Below are 16,088 nucleotides of genomic sequence, written 5' to 3' on the forward strand. Positions count from 1 at the left end.
TTGAAAAATTTCTAGGTATATTCAAGTATTTAAACTGAAATTGATGATTTTATGATGGAAGGGTTTTTAAACTGTGGAATTTGATCTGTTATCCTGTTGTGTATTCACTTATATGATTTTTAACTTGTGATGACCCAAAAGGTCATCACCTATTTTTAAAATGAATTCTGCGTTTCGAGGCCTTAAAAAATCTCTTTCAGCATCACCTCGATTTGTGTGCGGAGTCTGGGCGCGTAGCCGGAAAGCTATTATGTGAAAATCTGTGAAAAATAATAAATTTTGACTATAAAATGAATTAATTTGACTTCGGTCAACGTTTTGGGTAAACGGACCCGGACCCATAATTTGACGATCTCGGAGGGTCCGTAGGAAAATATGGGACTTGGGTGTATGCCCGGAATCGAATTCCGAGGTCTCAAGCCCGAGAAATGAATTTTTTAAAGAAAATTGTTTTCTAAAATTATTTATGAGATTTGGAAATGAATTTTGATTAAAACTTGATAGTATCGGGCCCGTATTTTGGTTACGGCACCCGGTACAGGTCTTATATATTATTTAAGATAAGTCTGTGAAGTTTGGTAAGAAACGGACTTGAAACGACTTGAAACGGATCATTTTTGAGAAAAATTGGAAATTTGAAGTTCTTAAGCAAATTTCATGATTTTTATGCTAAATTCATAGTTGTTGATGTTATTTTAGTGATTCGAATGCATGAGCGAGTCTGTATGATGATTTTAGGGTGGTTTGCATGTTTGGTTTGGAGCTTCGAGGGTTGGGGTGAGTTTTGGATAGGCCACGGGGTGGATTTTGGACTTGAGGAATTGCAGATTTTTAGTTGTTACATTGCAGGCCTGCAGGCTTCGCATTTGCAAAGCCTGGCTCACAAATGCGAGATCGCAATTGTGAGAGGCATGTCGCAAATACGAAAGAAGCCTAGGCCAGCCCATCCTCGCAATTGCGAGGATTCCATCGCAAATGCGATGCCTCCCTTCCTAGCCAGTAGTCGCAAATGCGACCCTACCTTCGCAATTCCCAACTCGCATTTGCGAGAGGCTGTTCGCAATTCCCAACTTAGCAGAGGTCGGGGTTCGCAATTGCAAACCCTGTTCGCATTTCCCATAACTACTACCTGCAATTTTTATACTTAGCCAAAAATCAACCATTTTTCACATCTTTTCAAAACATAAACTCCCTAGGGCGATTTTTCAAGAACAACTCTTCTTCCAAATCAATTGTAGGTCAATTTTAACTCGTTTCCTTCAATCATTAACATCCTTTAACATGATTTCAACTCCAAATCTATAATTTTCATGGGGGAAATTGGGTGTTTTGGGTAGAACCTAGGTTTTTCAAAAATTGGGGATTTGGACCTCGATTTGAGGTCCGATTTCAAAACAAATTATATATTTGGGTTTGTGGGGGAATGGATAATCGGGTTTTGGTTCGAACCTCGAGTTTTGACCATGTGGGCCCAGGGGCGATTTTTGACTTTTTGGGTAAAACTTTGGAAAACTCATTTTCATGCATTGGAGTTGATTCATTTAGCATTTATTGATGTAATTAAGTAACTTGTGACTAGATACGAGCGAATTGGTGGTGGAATTAAGGGGTAAAGCAGTAATTGAGACGTAAATTGTGTTCGTGGCATCGAGGTAAGTGTTTGGTCTAACTTTAGCTTGAGGGATTAGGAGTCGAGTCCTATTTGCTATGTGGTATTTGTCGAGTATGACATATAGGCATGGTGACGAGTATCTATACGTTGGTGTCAAGCGTGCTCGTGAGTCTTATATTGTGACTATTATGGCCCCGTTGTATTATTCATGCTTTGATGATGATTTCTATTGTTGGGCAAAGTTTGTGGGAGTAATTATGACAATTGAACATTTAGGAGTGTTAGCTCGAGTTGTCAATGAAATGTGAAAGTTTAAGTGGAAATTGAACCTTTTAGAGCATTGGCTCAAAGTGGTGAAATGAGTTGTGAAGTAAAAGTGAAAAAGAGAAGAGAATCATTATGTTATCTCCATTGCCGGGATATTGTTGCTTTTAATGTTATCTCCCTTGTCGGGATGTTGTTGTTGTTTTGATGTTGTCCCTTGCTGGGACTTGTTGTTGAATTATTATTCCCTTATCGGGATTCTTAATGTAGTTTCATTTATTTCCTTGCCTTATTGTTTGTGATTGTTGTTTGGGCGAGGAAGAGAGTTAAAGCACGAAGGGTGATGTCGTGTATTGTTGGGTGAGAGAGTGATAAAGCACGAAGGGTGATGCCGTGTATGGTTTCTGAGGAAAGAGTGTAAAGCACGAAGGGTGATGTCGTGCCACACGATGTACCATTCCGTGCCGATTATATTGATTATATGGTGAGGACGAGAGCAAAAGCACGAAGGGTGATTCCGTGCACATTTTCATTACTTGATTGCTTTGGTGAGGACGAGAGTAAAAGCACGAAGTGTGATGCCGTGCACTTATTGATTTCTAGTTCTTGTTGTTATCCGAGATTTACTATTTCCTTCAATTACTTGTTGTCTTTCTGTTCTGAATTGATATCTCCCCCGCAGCATGCTACCCCTCTCGTATTTGACTGTTTATTATTGTTCTTCTTTTCTGTTGTATATAGTTGAATTGTGTAGGTTTATTTGGTAGTCTGGTCCTAGCCTCGTCACTACTTCGCGGAGGTTAGGTTAGGAACTTACCAGCACATGGGGTCGGTTGTGCTGATACTACACTCTGCACTATGTGTAGATTCCGGAGCAGCTTTTGGACCGTAGTTTGGAGGCTACCTTCAGTCCACGCGAAGATCCAAGGTAGACCTGCAGGCGTCCGCAGGCCCTAGCGTCTCCCTCTATCCCTTATTTCCTGTTTCATTTTTCTAAATTCAGAAACAGTGTATCGTTATTTTTTTCAGACTTTGTATATAGTAAATCTTAGACCGTCTGTGACATTGTGACACCAGTTCTGGGTGGTTAAGGCTTAATCAGTTGTAATAGTTACATGTTCAGATATTTCATTGCTTTCTTCCGCTATTCTAAATTTTTCTGCTATTTACAAGTTTTTTGTTTATAAAGGTTAAAGAGTATAAAATGAGTAAAAAGGTAGTTTGTTCAATAATTGCTTGCCTAGCTCACATTAGTAGGCACCATCACGACTCCCGAGGGTAGAAAATCCGGGTCGTGACATAACTGCTCGTCACTGCTTTCAGACCTTATTTACTTTAGTTACTTACTGAGTTGGCATACTCACGTTATTCCTTGCACCTTGTGTGCAGATCCAGGTGCCCGAGTGGTGGAGTGAGAGTCCTCAGCTTATCCAGAGTTTGTCGGAGATTGCAAGGTAGCTGCATGGAGTCTGCATCCTTATTTTCTCCTTCTTATCTTGTTCTTTTCTTGTATTTTCAGACTACTGATGTATTAGACATTCAGTTATGTATCTAGAGGCTCTAGACTCGTGACACCAGATGTTTGGGATGTGTTGTCTTATATTTTATCAATTTTCGCACATTTTTAGTTGTTTTAAACACTGTTTATGAAAATTGGTATTTAAACTCGTGCTAGAAAAATGGCTTTATAAAAGAAAAGGGGTTGTGATTAATGTTTAGGTTGGCTTGCCTAGTAATGTGATAGGTGCCATCACGACCGGGTATTTGGAGTCGTAACACTAAGCGCTCATCATCTCGGGCTCACCTCAATGTCCAAGAAGCTAGATCTGTAACCTGCCGACCATACTCGTGCAAAGCGGCCTCTCCCTGGCTAGTATGCTGGTGCATCTGTAGTCCCAACTGGTAGAAAAGATATAGGCCAATAGCCTGCACAACATGTAAAATATTAATTACGGAACGCTAGGTTAATGTTATAAGTAAATATACCAAATAACATACCAGTGCCTCATGCCTCCCGGCATATGGAACCTACCGACCGGCAACGCGATGAATGATATTTCCGACGAAAAGTCAGGTAACGATGTGGTACCTGCCCATATACTCATGCTCACCATCCGTACGCTTAGGTGGAGGGGGTGGCAGAAACAGGTCATGCCGCTGGTCCTAAATCTCGATCTGCGCCTCTAGCCATGCCACATATGTCTGGTCAACCCTGGAACGATTATCCCGCTGGTAATGTGTACTAAGCCAAGCGGGCGAATAGGTACAAGTTACGGTGTACCAAACTGGTGAAGGACTCGCTCGGTGGCATGATGCTTGACAATATTGAGATACATCAACGGGACGGAAGAGCTCCACATAAGTTGACTGGTCGAGCAATAATCGGGAAAACCAGCTATTAGCTCGTCGCTGTATGGCCTCCAAATGAACTATTAAGTAAAAACAGAAATTGTGAGAATACGCAACACATATAAAGTCAGGCCAAGTAAACTTAAGTATACATTTACCTGCGCGCCCTCTAGCATATCCAACAAATCCCTGCAATAGGGGAGATTATGTCGGGCCTCGAACTCGCATTCGTTGCCTCGCCTATCAACCCACCTCCTAGCTAAAGGGAGAAACGGTGGAGGTGGTGCACCTACAGCGATGGGTGGTAGAGGTGGCTGCAACTGCAGGAACTGCCCCCAGGCCCAGACCTAATATACAATTTTGACGTAAAATTTAAGGTATATTTTTACTATGTATGTTATAATCATGAAAATAATTGACTATGTTTCACCTGCAACAACGGAAAAAATCCGGCAACGTTGCGCTGGGTGCCCATGCTAGCTCGGCACATCTGCCTGTACAAGTAACCAAGAATAGTTACACCCCAGTTATAACTAGGTAAATCATCTTACCGTTCAAGATGATGAAGAAATCTCAAGCTGACTAGGTTTTCCAAAGTGTTCGGGAACAATACTCCTCCAAACATAAGCAGCATCAACAATCTCATGTACCGGTTAATATGAAGATCCGGTGTATCATCCGTAATGTCTGCATACATCGCTTCTAGATGCAACTGGACGGGCGTTAACTGTAGACGACTAGCCCCAACCAATGCAGCATCCTCCGCTTGTTGGAAACCGGTGAGCCGCTGCAATATCTCCAGGTACTGCACTCCTGTATAATCTTTGAGAGCATGTGGTAAAGCTACAGGATGATCATCAACCGGCAGCCCATACAGAACCTCCATGTCCTGAAGCGTCATAGTAGCATCACTAATAGGTAAATGAAATATGTGCGTCTCCGGTCGCCACCGCTCTATCAAAGCCGTGATCAACGACCAATCCAACAGCAGCCGGCCAATCACAATAATCTTATAGAAACCCGTATCCTGAAGGCATCTCAATATACGGGGATGGAGATGGTGGGCCCTAAGAAAGTCTCACATATCGTCTACTCGTCTAGCACGGAACGTCTGGGCAATAACTGCCCCTCCCATAGGTACGAACACCTATGCTCGGCCTGTAGTAACAATAGCTCTAGTGATGTAGGTTCGGGATGCACAAGCAGAACCTCCATGACGATTATTGTAAATTGAACAACATTAATTAAAGTATTTTTCTTTTTCATTGCTTAACATCTTTAAATATATTGTAATATCTTTAATATTAAAATGTATTCGATATTTTTTACTATATTATTAATTAGGTTGATACATTTTCTATATTATAATTTTATATTTTATATATTATTATTTTATATGTTTGTTTGTTACTCGCCTATTTTTGACTATAATAAAATTAAATAATTAATTTTTATAACTATACAGGATTTAATTATCAAATATTCATATAACAATACTTAGTTTGAGTCCAAATAAACCACATTTTGGTTTCAGACTCGATATTTGGGGCCCAGTAGCACCAAGGAATCCAATGTTCTTGTGTTCATGATGAGAAAATTTTTCTAATTTATCACGCAACAGGTCTATTATTTTATATGGTAGTTTATTATTTTATATGTTTGTTTATTATTTTATATGTTTGTTTGTTACTCACCTATTTTTGACTATTATATATCTATTTTACGAGTCTTTTAGCAAATAAATAATCTAAACCGAAAAAAATAACAAATTAGTTTAATCACGAAAAAACATATACCAATGTAAAAAGCAACTAATTAATATATTTTTAACAACTAATAACAATTTCTCTATTTTACTAATTTTTTTAGAACACTAATAATATAATTCGGATAAAAAATAACAAATTAATTATATCGCAAAACAATCACGAAATAACATAGAACATAGTAAAAACAACTAATTAGTATTTTTATACATGAGTTTTAACAAAAAATAAGTCGGAATACCTCGATTTAAAGTTTTTGGAAAGTTGAAAATTTGGTAATTTGAAGCCGAAACAAGCAACCCACTACGATATAACACCTTAGATACGATGTAGGACCGAAAATCTACACTTTTTGTGAGACCAGTGGGCTCCAATCGATTTTTTTTGGTTAAAAATAAGGGGAAGGGGGGGCGGGCGAAAGGGTTTTGTTTTGGTGGGGAAGGAGAAGGCTCATTTATTTATATAGGTATAGCGTCTTACGTAAGGTCGTTATACTATAGCGCCTTATATTAGGACGTTATACCTTCCCGCCCAGTTGAGTTCAAATGTAACGCCCTATCGTACCGCGCTATAACTTAACGGACAAACGGCCGTTAAGGTATAGGTGGATGACCAGATGGCGTTATATATATATATATATATATATATATATATATATATATATATATATATATATATATATATATATATATATTATGGTGCATTTTTTTTTTGAACACATTATGATTCTTTGAGTACAAAATAATCACATTTTAGTTCCGGACTCATATAAGAAGTGGAGGAGTTTTGCAAAGTTATGTGGAGTGGGAATTAATCATATAAAGCTACTAAAGGCGAAATAGGTCTGGATTCCTATCCTTAAATTTTTTTTTTGGAACCCTAGAAAAATCCGCAGCCGCTATAGCCTCGGTTGTGCGCATTGGATAAACTCCCACTGTGTAATAGCCTGCAAATCACACAGAAAATATAAACCGCACTAGGCAAGCCCGTGCGACAGGCTCAGACCCAGAGTGCATTGAGGGGAGATCGAACCCGCGTGGACAACTCCCTCCAAACCCAACTGGGCCGTCCCTTCGGGACCCTATCCTTAAAATTGATTTGACGTCTTAGGCACGTTTTCTCCTACAGTATTGGGATAGTTTCTGAAATTCTATACGAGAAAATCTATCGAGAAATAGCAAAGATTTATTTCGTAAGACTCGTGAAAATTCAAAGATTACGATCTCTGCAGTACGGTTGTTCCTGATTTTCTCAATCGAATCGGATCTTGATCGTCTAGGGATTTGGACTACCCTTTTTCTTTTTTCTTTAAACAGGACGAATATGTTCATATATTTAGCACAAAATAACTCCTTGTTTTTTCCCCTCAAATAACTCCTTTGTTCTTGAATATTATAGTACGTATTTTTTGCTTTTATTAACAAGCAAGGAAATATTACAAAGATATCTTTTGATCATTAGAAACATCACAAAGATATATCAAAAGTAGACCAAATAATACAACAAAATACCATGAATCCTTGCAGATATCTTGGAATTCCTAAAGATATTCTAAACTTCCCCTACATATTGTTTATGTTGCAGTATCAAGACATACAATTTATATAATTTGTATACAAACTTTATACTACAATTTATAGGAACTGTAAAAGCAGTTCTATATAAAGTTGGGCATCTTTGTTTTTCTTTTGTGGTCCTTGTAATACATTATACAGTTAGTGTTCCCTCCATTCACTTTAAGTTGTTTACTTTTGACTTTTAACGTCCCTTAAAAAATAATAAATAAAAAGCATAATTTATCATGATACTCATATTAATTGGTGTATAGTCTTAATGGATTTCGAAAATGATTTGTAATGAGTAATTAATACTAAGGGTAAAATAAAAAAAAATTATTTTTCTCTTGATATGCGAAATATGACAAGTAAAAATAAAATAAAAAATTAGAATACTTAGACAACTAAAAGTAAACTGAGGGAATATATTCTTAATCACAGTGTTTTAATTAGCTCATTTATCGAGCTGCATTAAAACAATTTGTCATTTAAATAATAAAATACAAAAGCTACTGAAAATTCTCATTCAGCTGACGCACTGCTCATGCGACTTCCTTTCGGCCCTATTTCGTGGGAAAACAAATTGCATGTTGTTAGTTTCATCATCACACATTAAATGAGTTTGATATTACTACTTACCATAGGCGACTCAAGGGTAAGGCAGCACAAGGGCCCCGCTTTCCCTTGGTAGTAATTTTAATTTTTTTATATAAAAATTGAGTATGTTAATGTTAAAAAGTAAATAACTTAATACAAAAAGGAAAAGAAAATTTTAATTTATGACTAGCACTGATAGTTGAGATTTTAATAATTTAAAGAGTATAAAGTTATCTTTGATTTTTTTATTTAGTGGGTAAAATTTAATTTTTTCTTTAAAGGGTATAAACATATCTTTTATTTTTGACAAGAGTGGGTTGCTCTAGTGGTGAGCACCCTTCACTTCCAACCAAGAGGTTGTGAGTTCGAGTTACTCCAAGAGCAAGGTGTGGAGTTCTTGGAGGGTGGGAGCCGACGTTAAAGGAAATATTACAAGTAGAAGATAATAATGTGATCTGTATGCTCAATAAGATAACAAGAATTAATTTTCGTTAAATACCTATATTCCTCATAAAACAGTATTCCTATAACAATTTTGCATTAGGATCAATAATGTATTAGGAGAATCTAAATGGATCGGATTAGCTATATTATCATTTAAAAAAGTTAAAAAAAATAGATTTCAAACAAAAATATACAAATTTATTTTGTTAACAAATTAGGGTCCCTCATCGAGATTTTGCTTCAGGCCACCAACAATGTTGGAGCGCCCCTGCTACTTACCTATAGGATAACATTTGAAGCTGAATATGTTCAACTTGATATTTTTAAGAACAAATCCATTATAAGCCAAAATTACAAGGATTAGAGTGAAAAGAAACGGTTTTAGTTTAACTTGTGATAGCATGTTAATTAGTTACCGTTTTGCCAAGTTTTTAAGTTATATTTTTACTAGTAAGTGATTATATAAATATTTTTTTCACCGTCCAATGCATAGAAAAAATTCGAATGAGAAAGCGTCATGAATAAAATCCCGAAGAAATTAAAGTATATGTATTAATTAGTGAAATAAATAGACGCACTAAATGTATCTGAATTAAAATGGTGAAGTATTTACTCCTTATTTCGAGTGTTTGTGACAACACGTCTATTAAAGCTAGTTGTATTAGGAGAAAATTTTGTTGTAAAAGATCCTAACAATGCTAGCAGCCAGATTTGGTCCCCATTTATTAAGATTTAGCAAGATACTGTATCCATAATTCTTTCAAATTCCTATCTATTTTGCGTGCTGATACTTTGGATCCTATCTCATATTCTGACCATATCAAATAGAAAATTTCTCACTACCTACTTGACTTTTTATAAACATAAACAGTGGATTATTTAATTATTACCCTTTAATTAGTTCTTTTCTGGTTTTTATGATGATGCTTTTATTTGTATGGTTTCTGTTCATGGTACTAATATATTGTCTCTTTTCGTCTTCTTGAGTCGGGGGTCATTCGAAAACAGCTTCTCTACTCCATACATCGGGGTAGAGGTAAGGTGTGCGTACACACTAACCTTCCCAGACCCCACTAATGGAATTTTACTGGATCGTCCTCATTGTTGTTGTTGTACCCTTTAATTAGTTTACCTCAAAAATAAAATAAAAAAATCTTGCTTTTGAAATTTAAAAAGAGAGAGAGAGAATGAGCTGTGGAAACAGTACTAGTAGATACTGATATTGTTGTTTTGATACAATATATACATCGAATCAAGAGAAGCAAAATTTGAGATCACAAAACATCTGTGACCACTTCTTGATTTTATTTTTTGCTGATTCCTTCCCTTAAACATACCCCCAACCGCCAACCTTCTTCAAAATCTTTTTCTTCAGAAATTCCAAGTATCTTTCTTTTCCTTTAAATACCCACAAACCACATTGCTTTTTCTTTACACTTTGATTATATTCTTGATTCTTGTTTTCTTTCTTGCATCTTCTTTTATTATCATCCTTATTATTGTCAAGTGAAAAGAATGGATTTTTATGCATCTTCTTCAACAGAGGAACCCCATGTTCTAGCTGTGGATGACAATCTTGTTGATCGTAAACTTGTCGAGAGATTGCTCAAGAAATCCTCTTGCAAAGGTAATATAATCTCACTTTCTTACAATGAGTGGATAATGTGTGTGTTTCGGTTTCTCTTTATCAAATAAGAAAAATTTAGTATTTGTTTCAATTTGATTATCTTATTCTCTGTCCATATATAAAATCTTGAAAGTTTCTTTATTGAAACTACTATTAGCACTAGAGGCGGATCCATAATTTGATGGTTACGGGTGTCACTGTCTTTAATGTAAACTTACCTCTAGTCAAGGAGGTCGAATTAGGGTGTACATTTGGCTAGTTGACTCATTTTTGAATTAACTCGGTTCGGCTCGATTCGGTCCATTTTTTAATTATTTGGTTCACTTTATAAGATTTTTGATGCATAAGTACATACGTGATAACCAAACTAAAAATATTTGGTCCTTCAAAGAAAAAATCCTGGGTCTTGGGCCTGCCAGGAAGCACTTAGATCATGGCACCTACCACAACTTTGTTACTCAGGGTGCCATGCTTTAATAATATATTTTTTTTACATGAAATATCAGTGTTATATCAATACTAATATGAAATTCTATCGGAGCGATCGGACGGCGTACCACCCTCTTCCCTCTCCACCCTCTTCCCTCTGTATAAATCCCCTGATTAGCATTAGTAGTTTTTAAACTTTACATATGTTAAGTTTGCATCATTATCACATAATAGTATTAGGTGCAATGTAATTCAAGACGTCTAATTCCGATGTTACGGCAGTTAAAGAAAAATAAAAAGAAATTTTTTGAGAAAAGTTTATTTTGAGGGGGAGGTGGGGAAGTGGGGTAAACGTGTATGAAAAGTAAAATGACACCATCTTATTTAGACTTTTGGGTCAACCTTTTAGATATGCCAAACTTTATGAATACGTGATCACAAATATCTTTCCGAATCCTTTGATGTGGACTTTTAGACTCAAACTTATGTCATTCTCATTATTTTCCTTTTTCCAGAAATAGGAAAATACACATGGATAGCATAATTTATGATGATAAATATTGGATGTAGCAAAAGAAAAAGGGTCCTAGCTAGCTCGGTATGGCCAGAAATTAATACCGTGCCTCGAGTTGATTCATCTGTACCTAGGAAAGATAATTTTATCTATTTCAACTCATCTGATATTTTTTTGGTAGGAAGCATTTTGCTCTTTTATTTGGTCTTGAATGCTGATTGGTCAAGTCAATAAAGTTCGGATATCGAGTATGGTTAAATTGGAAAAAAGAACTTTTGAATTGTTATGCTCTAAACATGGGTTCTTAAATATGAACCTGACATTAATTGATTAATTAGATGAATATAATGAATCTTTAGTTTCTAAAAATTGTTTCTACTTTGCTTCAGTGACTACTGCAGAAAATGGTCTGAGGGCCTTGGAGTACTTGGGTTTGGGAGCTGAACAGGAGCATTCTACAAATGGCAATGTAATTTTTGCTAGCATTATATAATTGTTAATTTTGTATTTGCTTTACTTTCTGCAAGGGATGGTACTAATGTTTATATTCTATTTCCTTTTCTTTTTTTGGTTTATTATTTCTGCAGGGATCAAAGGTTAATATGATAATAACAGATTACTGCATGCCAGGAATGACTGGTTATGAGCTGCTTAAGAAAATCAAGGTAGTCTTCATGTAATAATTCAACATTCATTGAACATTACTGTTTTAATCATCTTTAATTAGTTTTTTTTTCCGGTTATGAGGTGTTTTTGGCACAAATTAATTACTTGAAATGCTAGCAGGAATCGTCGATTTTGAAGGATGTACCAGTTGTGATTATGTCATCTGAGAACATCCCAACTCGAATTGATCAGTAAGTTATCAATTGCTACTATTTAATTACCCAAAAGATATTCAAGTTTCGAACTTTGTCATATTAAATGAACAGATGCTTGGAAGAAGGAGCTCAGATGTTCATGTTAAAGCCTCTGAAACACTCGGATGTCAAGAGATTACGATGTCAACTAATGCAATGCCAAGGATGAAGTGACTCTTATTTACTATCTTCTAAATGAATTGAAAAAGAAGCTGAGAATTGTTTTGCATATGAGGGATGATTAGGAGAGTTCTCAGATTGATATAAAGTTTAATTGACATACACAGAACTAATCTGTTGGGATTTGGTATCATTTCTAAGTTAGTTAAAGGCTTATAGCATCAAGGGATGCATATTCCCTTTCTGTCCACCTTAAATAACAGGGGCAAAATGGACTTGTTTGATAACTTAGTCTAACTTTTCTAAATTCTTGATTGTTGTTCATCAGAATTGTCAATACTAATGCCTACAATCTTCTTCTTCTGAATTTCATCAGCACTTTGAACACCATTTCTTTGTTATTTATATATAGCATTAGTGTAAACTTTTTGTTTCTTTTGTAGATAAACAATTCACCTTTGTAATTTAGTCAAGCCCTTTAAGGCCCAAGGGACAAAATTGATTACAAAAAGAAGATAAAAATAGGAACTGTGAGGAATGGTGTTAAAACCACATATTTGTATGGCCAAAGACAAAACTTATATACCTTACTATATACAATAAGGGGTCGTTTGGTACATAAGGTTGACCACAAACTTACTTCCCCTTCCTGGAGTATGCCTTGGTTCAATAACCGGCTCCAATGCCTCTCAACCCAATCCGAAACACATCTGAAACTCACCCGAGCCCTCGAGGCTCCAAATCAAACATCCACACAAGTCTAACAACATCATACGAACTTGCTGGCGCGATCAAAACACAAAAATAACACCTAAAACTACGAATCGGACATCAAAACATATGAATTTCAAAGGAAAACTCAAGAACCTCTAGAATTGCAACGAAGCGTCTGAATCCTATCAAACCAACTCCAAATGACACCAAATTTTGCAGACAAGCAAAATGAACCTATTCCAAATCACAAAACCAAATTCTGAACCCGATAGCCAAAAAGTCAACCTACGGTCAAACTTAGAGAAACTTCTAAACCTCAAATTGCCTACCTTCGGCAAAACAAGTCAAATCAACCTAGGGACCTCCGAATTCAATTCCGGGCATACGCCCAAGTCCTAAATCACGATACGTACCTAGCGGAGCCATCAAAACACCGTTCCAAGATCGTTTTCACAAAAGTCAAACTTGGGAATATTGGGGGTTATAAGATCGCACCAGTTTTATAGGGTACACTTCAGCATGAACTTGTACCCTGAAGAGAGTTATTACCATGGCCTACGAGATCATGGCAGTTATGAGTTAATCATTTCATTACACATTGTGTCACCTAAAGAAAAATGTCTGCAAGGACCCAAACTCAAGACCTAAAGGCTATTACATGTACTGCTTAGATGCTAAGCATGCTGTGAGCTAAATGTGTCAATGTGTAGCGACATGGTGCATGTCGAGACAATCCGTTCAAATCTTCTAAGAGGCTAAGAAACTTCAGAATGGACATTTACTGCTGTCTCTGAGAGAAAATGCTACTATAGGCATGCCAACATCCTTGAGAGTTGAGACAGTCTAGAAATGCGGCAATTTTGCCATGCAATTCTCCATGATGATCCTATAACACCTTGCAGAACACAATAGTAGTTCTAAATCATGTGCACCGTGCTTAAGTAACAGTCATATTGCAAAAGCATCAAGGTGAAAGATATGAATGGCAGGTTTACTTTGCAAGCAAGGATTTTAAAACCTCAGAAAGAACTTTTCTGTTCACAAAATTCACTAACAGATTTCCATTGTTTTCTTCCATTAACTCTTCCAGAGCAAAGTTTACTTTTTTTAATTCACAGGCATTTCATGTAATCTCAGTAATTATCTCAAAGCCAAGTCTGATTAACTAGCAATACTGAGCAGTACATGATAAGAACCTCAGTTGGAAGACAGAACTGGCGATAACTTCAAAATGAGAACTCCATCAAAAAAATAAAATGCTTGTGAGCGGCGAAGAATTACTTATTTCCTCACACTATACATGAAGAAGATTGATTTTGCCTTTAGAGGAGTTGAAACTAAAAGTAGGCTGATTAGATCCATTGATATTTTAAAAAAAAAAAAAAAATTGTTCCCACAAATCTTCCTATTGTGATCATGTCTTTCAGATCCATATTATCAACAAAATGCTGCAGAAAAAGTATATGATTAGCAAGCTTAATAACATTATTGTTTCAACTATTAAGAATATTACTGCGATAAAGTTGAAAAGACCACAATATCCATTTTCTTTCTGTTTCTACAATTAAGTCAAGTTAAAGGGATAAATTTGTTGTTTTTACCGATCTACAGTATTGACAGCAAAGAAGCTTAATAACATTATTCTTCCAATTTGTTGTTTTCATAAGGATGATCTTATCGTTGGTATCCTTAAATGAAGTGTCAACCTAAATTTGAACATAAATCTGTGTTCAGTGAAATGATGTTAAAAAGAAAACAGAGAAAAGAGCTTCAAATGAAATAGAAAAAATTCAAGGTTGTCATGAAAGGTGTATACAGAGTCAAATGTACTGCAACAAACTCCATTTCAAAGAACAAGTGTGGTATGTCAGGATCCAAACCAGTTTCTGCCTTTTTTTTCTCCTCGTAAGTCAAATAAAGGAATCAAGACACAACAGTGAATAATGTGAGTTCTAATAGATGCAAATCCTTCTCCTGTGTTTGTGCTTGGGACCGTTTGTGTTACAGTATAAGTCAAACACTGTCGGAGCCATCTGTAGCTGTGAAAATATGTGGAATTCTTCTATGAATCTATGAAAGGTATAAAAAAGAAAGAAAAACATAAAGAAAAGAATAGGCTAGAAAAAAGGGGGAAAAAAGGAAAGAAAGTGAGTTTGAACAAATGCACCACAAAGAAAGATAGATGAATCTTACATGGTAATTCGGACAACTTAGCTTGTTCCAACATTTGAACAAAAATGCTAGATAAAATGGTAAGTCACCAGTAGGTTTGCATAAAACTCGCATCTAGCATCGCTTCTTTAATTCCCAGGTCAAGACTGGGATCTCTTTCTTAGGAGGAATTTGAATGGCTGGGAAGTGCATAGGATTTCTGAGCTGTTATCTAAGTTTAGCTATGTCTCCCCCGACCAACAAAAAACTGATTCTATTAAATGGAGAGGACATCCTAAGGGTCTATTTTCTTTAAAGTCCTGCTACAAAATGTTGTCTTTTAATGATAGTACTTCTTCATGGCCTTGGAGGAAGATCTGGTTCAATAATGCTCCACTTAAAGTCTCTTGCTTTTCTTGGTTGGTGGCTAGGAAGGCTTGCCTCACTCAAAACAATCTCCAAAGAAGAGGCTTTCATCTTTGTAGCAGATGTCATGTCCTCTCTGTGAAGTCCATCATGAAGATGCAAATCACCTTTGCCTTCACTGTAGAGTCACATCTCAGCTGTGGAGCCTTTTCTTTGCTATTTTCGGCATGAGTTGGACCATGCCGCTTTCCACTAAAGAGTTTCTTATTTGCTGGAATAGAGAAGAACTCCCTAAAAGATCCCTCAAAATTTGGAATATTATACCACAAGCTATTTGGTGTAGAGTACAAACTCAAATCCATTCTTACTGCAGTTTGACAGAGTTAAAATATGTGAGATAGACTAACCAGGAAGAGGGCGAAACAGAACGCCCAACACGAAACAACTACTTTTCAGTCCAGCAGCATTTACGATACCGTAAAAAAACAAAATTGAGAATACCAAATACAAGCATGTGCAGATAAGCTGGGATAAACATAAGCAAAAACAGGTAGACAAAGCTCGCCTAGTAACTGTACAGGCAGAGCACGTAATAGGTGAATCTATATGCAGAGTGATTGCAATTTACCTCTTCATAGTTTCCATCTCTCGCGTTTTGCAAGATCAACAAAGCCTAATAAACATTTAACTAAATGTCATAATTGTTTGAGCAAATAATT

The 16,088-nt window shown here is 36.3% G+C and overlaps 1 protein-coding gene across 2 annotated transcripts; it reads left to right on the forward strand.

Moving 5' to 3' along the window:
• The first annotated feature begins 9,730 nt into the window (after nt 1–9,730).
• On the forward strand, nt 9,731–12,505 carry LOC107780966 (two-component response regulator ARR17). Of its 2 annotated transcripts, none has more exons than XM_016601588.2 (5): nt 9,731–10,215; nt 11,548–11,627; nt 11,746–11,823; nt 11,945–12,015; nt 12,091–12,505. In XM_016601588.2, exons 1-5 carry the CDS (start codon nt 10,104–10,106, stop codon nt 12,185–12,187), a joined length of 438 nt encoding a protein of 145 aa, XP_016457074.1. In that variant the 5' UTR covers nt 9,731–10,103; the 3' UTR covers nt 12,188–12,505. The 2 variants fall into 2 exon arrangements, with proteins under 2 accessions (XP_016457074.1, XP_016457076.1); XM_016601590.2 differs by lacking the exon at nt 9,731–10,215 and adding an exon at nt 11,095–11,406.
• The last annotated feature ends 3,583 nt before the right edge of the window (nt 12,506–16,088 follow it).

The sequence above is a fragment of the Nicotiana tabacum genome, chromosome 6 (assembly GCF_000715075.1).
Source record: "Nicotiana tabacum cultivar K326 chromosome 6, ASM71507v2, whole genome shotgun sequence".
In the NCBI taxonomy this organism is placed as follows: domain Eukaryota; kingdom Viridiplantae; phylum Streptophyta; class Magnoliopsida; order Solanales; family Solanaceae; genus Nicotiana; species Nicotiana tabacum.

What these genes read in the sequence shown, in the direction of transcription:
- LOC107780966 (XM_016601588.2), top strand. Translation starts at nt 10,104, where the DNA reads ATGGATTTTTATGCATCTTCTTCAACAGAGGAACCCCATGTTCTAGCT. An exon ending in AGCATTCTACAAATGGCAAT is followed by an intron (nt 11,628 to 11,745) that starts GTAATTTTTGCT and finishes TTATTTCTGCAG; the next exon opens with GGATCAAAGGTTAATATGAT. An exon ending in AGCTGCTTAAGAAAATCAAG is followed by an intron (nt 11,824 to 11,944) that starts GTAGTCTTCATG and finishes AAATGCTAGCAG; the next exon opens with GAATCGTCGATTTTGAAGGA.